The 5,830-nt window shown below is 41.1% G+C and overlaps 1 protein-coding gene across 5 annotated transcripts; it reads left to right on the top strand.

Annotated features, from left to right (window-relative positions):
- Window positions 1–290: 290 nt before the first annotated feature.
- LOC114719271 (zinc finger CCCH domain-containing protein 53) lies at window positions 291–5,243 on the top strand. 5 transcript variants are annotated; one of them, XM_028904747.1, is made up of 10 exons: window positions 291–565; window positions 1,009–2,176; window positions 2,264–2,443; window positions 2,550–2,735; window positions 2,828–2,910; window positions 2,988–3,242; window positions 3,356–3,548; window positions 3,716–3,952; window positions 4,150–4,216; window positions 4,373–5,243. In XM_028904747.1, exons 2-9 carry the CDS (start codon window positions 1,224–1,226, stop codon window positions 4,199–4,201), a joined length of 2,139 nt encoding a protein of 712 aa, XP_028760580.1. In that variant the 5' UTR covers window positions 291–565; window positions 1,009–1,223; the 3' UTR covers window positions 4,202–4,216; window positions 4,373–5,243. The 5 variants fall into 5 exon arrangements, with proteins under 5 accessions (XP_028760580.1, XP_028760577.1, XP_028760579.1 ...); XM_028904744.1 differs by having other exon boundaries at window positions 294–565; window positions 4,138–4,216; XM_028904746.1 differs by having other exon boundaries at window positions 295–565; window positions 2,550–2,729; window positions 4,138–4,216.
- Window positions 5,244–5,830: the final 587 nt, after the last annotated feature.

Genomic DNA, 5,830 nt, shown 5'->3' on the forward strand with positions numbered 1-5,830 from the left:
AGTGATGATATATCTTCTTATAAATGCTTAGAAATCAAGAACTAATATAAAAAATCTGAAACTTGCAAATGCAAACTTGTAAGTGAAAAAAAAAAAATTTAAAACTTAAGATCTTTCACATCCAATTTAGGCAAAAATTTTCTCAAAAAGGACGTTAATATATCTACAGAAAACGTAGAAGTACAGCCCGATTACCCTACCTCAAACATAAGCACAGGCATTAATCTGTTTTCAATTTTGAAAGAGAACAGAGAGAGAGAGAGGGCTATAGAGAGAGATTAAATCTCAGGGGAGAGAGAGAAAAAGGGCCTTAACTTCACTGCCCACACTCGGCCCAGAACCCCATAAAACAGAGCAGAGCAGCGAGGGAGGGTTGTAGCAATTGCTGGTTCTTTCTTCTTCTTCTTCTTCTTCTTCTTCTTCTTCTTCTTCTGCTTCTGCGTCTGCTCAGAAGCTATAAGGGAGAGGGTGCTTCGGCTATTGTAGTAAGCTTTGACTGCTATTTTCTGTTTTGAACAGAGAAAGCCAAACCCCGGGAGGATCATATGAAGATTACCGTTCATGGGTAAGTCCGTACTCTGCTGCTCAGACTTGGATTTCGATTTTAATTTGGAAAGAAAGGGAGATGGGAGATTTAGAAGAGGGAAGAAGAAGATAAAGTGGGAAGTGAAATCTCCTCTTTGTATTTTTTTCCCCCCTTTTTTAAAAAGATTAAACTTTTATATTTTTTTGCTGTTTCTTTCTTTTGTTGTTTCTGCAACTTTTGCACTCATTACTTCTTTATAGAGAAATTCAACCACCATCTTATGTCTGTCTCTCTCTCTCTCTCTTACGCTCTTGTAGTTGTTCTTCTTCCCTTCTTCCTTCGATGAAAGGGTAACCTCTTGGCATCCTCCATTAGTCTCCTTTTTAAACAACCACACGAGAATACACCTTTTAAACACTTCACTTTCTTATTTCCCCTCTTTTCCTTCTTTAACTTGCTTTTCTTGGGCTTCGGCTTTGCAGGAATATGAGAAATCAAAGCACTGTGCTACCACTCATCCTCTCGAGTTGGTAGGTAGGTCTCTTGTGTGTGTGGTTGAGAAAGAAACCTTACTTGTAGCAGCGGGAGTGAGAAACATACATAGCCACCTGGGGAGTATAGAGGGAGAGAGAGAGAAACAGATAGATACAACACTCAACTCATAAACGAACGACGAGTATTTGGTTTAGTTGCAGCCATGGATGGGTACGAAGCTACAAGAATTGTTTTCTCGCGGATCCAAAATTTGGACCCCGAGAATGCTTCCAAAATCATGGGTCTGCTTCTGATTCAAGACCATGGTGAGAAAGAGATGATTAGATTAGCATTTGGTCCTGAAGCTCTGGTTCACTCTGTGATTGTTAAAGCTCGCAAAGACTTGGGATTATCCTTGTACGCTCCGTCTACTCCTTCAACTCCTCCTCCGTCTTCATCACCATCCTCTTTCCTTTCAAGGCAAAATTCTACTTCTTCACGGCTAAGCAGCACCGGAGTCAACTTTCCTCCTCCTGCTCTTACAATCCCAAACCCCTCTTCTTCTGCGCCTTGGGCTGATAGTTTGAGGAGCCCGAACAACAGTTTGCTTGTTGGCTCTAATTCTCCTCATATCAGCGTTCCTTCACCTTCTTCTTCCTTACCCTTTTATGGTTCTGATCCAATTGACGAGTTTCAACTTCAGGACCAGCTTTCTTTCCTCAATGATGGGTCTCCTACCCTTGGCAGGAAAAACCCGGACTTGTTCTATCCTCAACCTGACTTATCACCAAGTCCTACCGGCGGCGACGCTACTGGTTTTCCCTCTTACGGGTGGGGCGGGTCAGTCCATCGCCGGAGTTGCTCCGTTAATGAAGCTTGTTTGGGGTCTGAGGATCCGAATTCTGGGTTGGGCTGGAAGCCTTGTCTTTACTTTGCTAGAGGTTACTGCAAAAACGGTACTAGCTGTCGGTTCCTTCATGGAGGAGGAATTGGAGATTCTGATGGTGTTTCAATGGTTGGGTCTCCTAGCAAGATTGAGATGTTGGACCAGAGCAGCCATGAGCTTCTCAGATCTAAAAGTGCTCAACAGCAAAGATTGCTCATGGCTTCTTCTTTGCCTTACTCTCCAAAGGGCATGAATTTTCTACTGCAACAGCAGCAAACTGATTCCCAGAGGTACAAGAGTTGTGTTTCGTAATGGGTTTTCTTAGATATCAAAACTTTTTTAATCTATAACCATGTTTTTTGATGTGATGTATGCAGAGCTGCAGCTGCACTTATGATGAACGAGGATTTGCACAAGTTTGGGCGATCCAGGCTTGAAAGAAACGATTTTTCTCTCAGTGGAGGTTGTGGAATTGGGAACCCAGCTTCGAGGCAGATCTACTTGACCTTTCCGGCGGATAGTACTTTCAGAGAGGAAGATGTTTCAAATTACTTCAGGTTGCTTCTTGTTCTGCTTTGACCTTAACATTAAATTATTGCTGGAAGCAAAAGTTAACTTTCTTATTCTTCTTTTTTTTTTTTTCCCCTTTTATCTTTGTTGAAGCATTTATGGTCCTGTTCAAGATGTGAGGATTCCATACCAGCAGAAGCGTATGTTTGGATTTGTGACCTTTGTTTATCCAGAGACAGTGAAGCTCATTCTATCAAAGGGAAACCCCCACTTTGTTTGTGATGCTCGCGTGCTAGTCAAGCCTTACAAGGAAAAAGGCAAAGTCCCGGACAAGTACAGGCATTCTCTCCGTCTTTTCTTGATGTGTGCATAGTTTTACCTATCAAAATCCTTGAGCTTTTCTAATACAACATATTTCATTTCTTCTACAGGAAACAAGTTGAAAGGGGTGATTTCTCACCTTGTGGTACTCCTACTGGGCTTGATGCTAGAGATCCATTTGATCTTCAACTTGGTAAGTTCCTTCTTTTGCCTTTGATTGTCTCAGAGTTTGAGCTCGCCTTGAGATGCCAACTGTTTCCTAAAACTTAGGAGGGAGAATGTACTATAATACCCAAGATATGCTGTGGAGGAGGAAGCTGGAGGAGCAAACTGACTTGCAGCAAGCTCTTGAGCTTCAAAGTAGGAGACTCATGGGTCTACAATTTCTTGACATCAAGAAGCAGCACCAGAGGGCATTCTCAACAGGAAGCCCAATTCCTTCCCCTACTCAATCTCCCAACATGTTCAATCAGAATCTTGTTCTTCCTTCATGTCATGGTGGCAGCTCTGAAGCTTCTCTAGAGGGTATATAAGCTTAAGACAATCTAATAAATGCAGTTGCTTGCGACTGGTCTTAATTTTACATGGTTCTTTCTGGGAATTGGAATGAACTGGTCGAGATTTATGTTTGATTCCAGAAAGTGTTTTGAGCTCTGCTCCTCCTAGCGCGGCACAGATTTCTGCTGGTCAGCAGCCACCAATGGAGCCGAAGGTCAATGTTTCTGTTGGCAAAGTTATACCCAATGGCGAGAATGGAGGGGGCAGTGGCTGTGATGGCAATGGGAATGGCAAGCAAAGCACTAGTCATGAAGACTGTAATTTTCAAGAATGGTATGAAACTTTTCTCATTCAGAAGTGCTAAAAGGCTACTAGAATAGCAAACATCTTTATCTCCTTTAGATTCCTCTTTTAGTCCATGCTAATTGGATCCAACCATTTATTCCAATAATTCAAATTTCCAAATTAAATTGTCAAAGGTAATGTATTTATCTGTTTAGGTTCCTGAATAAATGCAGTTTGGAGCATAACCTCCCAGATAGCCCTTTTGCTTCTCCAACAAAAGCTGCTGGAGACTACGTGGCTGCCTTCTCCAACGGAGGACCTAACGAGGCCCTTGATTCCGATAGCTCAGCTGCATCTACCAACTCTGAATTCGGTACTACAAGTGCATTTCCTCCAGCAACATCTTCTCTTGACATGGGATCTTTCAAGTCCTTTAACTGTCAAATTCCAAGGTACTACTATCTCCTGGAATCACTTCAAAGTTTTCAGATTGGACGGGGATTGATTAGTCCAAACAAAGTTGCAAGGGAACCTTGGCCTTAAAAAGCAAATTCAATCCCATTGTCACAATGAGTTCAATTATTTATAAATTTATAAATTTTAAATTTTAAAATACGTGATCTGGGTTTTAATATAGGTTTTCTTCCAGCCACGGAAACATTGAAATGTTTGCCGGCAAGGGTGGACCCATCGCCATTTAGCATCCTGAGCTTCGGGTAAATGACTTTGGATCTCTTTTAATTCTGTGCTCGCTTTATTGCATGTTGTCTTCAACTTGCATATAGCATCTTGTGTTTCTTTGTTTATTGAATTTTGGGTCTGCTTGGTCTTATTTTGTCTGTTTTGTGCAAATACAAATACAAATTTTGCAGGAAGAGAGAAGTAATGGACCAAAGAAGACCAGGAACAGCAAACAAATCTGTAGAGAATCACCACCACCAAGCCCATCAACATCATCATCAATACTATACTCCTTACTACCATACAAAATGCATACGTAAAAAGCAGTTTAGTAAAGGAAGTGGGGCAGCCATTCCTTTTTCTTTTATTGTCATTATTGTACCATTGTCCATCTTTCTCGTCTCTCATTTTGTGTAGTAGCTGAAAGTGAATGAACCACAGGTTAAAGAAAAAAAATAACGTAGAAAGAATCTGAGTCTATTGGTATTAGGAAGAACTAAAGTCCCTGGTACTGTAATTTCTTCTTCCCCTTCCCCTTTAATTGCTAGGGTTGAATGTATTGAAGTCTTCAGTCCTGCGATGTTTTAGAGCTTAGAGGTATAATTTGAGTCCTTGGATTTGCTGGAGCACAAGCAGATAAAACATGAAGAAGTGAAAACAAGTAGAAGCTGAGTTGTAACTACCGGGGCTGATTCAATCAATCAAATTCCATTATGGACAATTTGACTTTGGAGGCCAGAAGGGAAAAAGGGAGGGGATGATTGTTATTCCTAGCTGGCTGAAGTTTCAAAGTGGAGATTTCAGACGTCAACCTCTGTTGTGTTGTAGTTTGTCTGTAATTCCTACTTAGTTTATAATATACACAGTCAACAAAGCCCTTTAGAGATTACCTGAAAGCAAAGACTAAAGAGAAAGGTTTAGAAGAAAAATCACAATGCAAAAAAAGAGAGTAGAGATTTCTAGACAGAATGGTCTGTGTCCTTGCCTACCCTTCTCTTTTGTTATTATTTATAGATGAATTCTTGTCTCTTTGTTGCTGCAATTAAACTTTCATTTTCAAAATTTGTAACTTGGTGGGGGGGTGGTGTGTCTTTATTTCCTGTGCCATCATTGGTGGGGAGAAAAGGAGGGGGGTCCCACGGGGATTCACTGTCTCTCATGTATGGGGTTGTTGAAGCTGCAAGTGAGGCCTACACATTTATAAGATGCCAGGTTGTGTATGGGTCCGGCCCCACCATCAACACCCACCCATGTGAGCCTTGGCCACATTCTCTCTTGAATCCATCTCTAGAGAGGAAGTAGGATGTTCGTACAGATTTTATAAATATATAAAGTCCTGATGTTTCTCTATCTTGCTGACCGGAAAGGATATGCACAGATGTAAAAGCAGAAATATTTGCCCACACGTATGACAAAATTGCACGGTTTCTGGAATCTTTCGGGGTCTGTGACAGTAACCGCAGTCTCTACGTGGTTACTTTTGATTTAACTGCCCCCTAGGTGTTTGTGAAAACGCCTAGCTGAACTCAATGAAATTGAGAAACCCATCAATTTGAAAATTACAAACAAATCTTAGAACAGGGAAAATTACACCAATAAAGTAAAAAATTGATAAATGCCAGATCTCGAAAAGTAGGCAAGAAAGTTGA

This window comes from Neltuma alba, unplaced genomic scaffold, assembly GCF_004799145.2.
Source record: "Neltuma alba isolate B1F8T4 unplaced genomic scaffold, ASM479914v2 tig00011901_pilon, whole genome shotgun sequence".
Taxonomy (NCBI): domain Eukaryota; kingdom Viridiplantae; phylum Streptophyta; class Magnoliopsida; order Fabales; family Fabaceae; genus Neltuma; species Neltuma alba.

Excerpts from the sequence above, each read along its gene's own strand:
- LOC114719271 (XM_028904744.1), top strand. The coding sequence starts at position 1,224 with ATGGATGGGTACGAAGCTACAAGAATTGTTTTCTCGCGGATCCAAAAT. Across the intron at positions 2,911-2,987 it reads TCCATTTGATCTTCAACTTG|GAGGGAGAATGTACTATAAT; the intron begins GTAAGTTCCTTC and ends CCTAAAACTTAG. Across the intron at positions 3,953-4,137 it reads TTTAACTGTCAAATTCCAAG|GTTTTCTTCCAGCCACGGAA; the intron begins GTACTACTATCT and ends GTTTTAATATAG.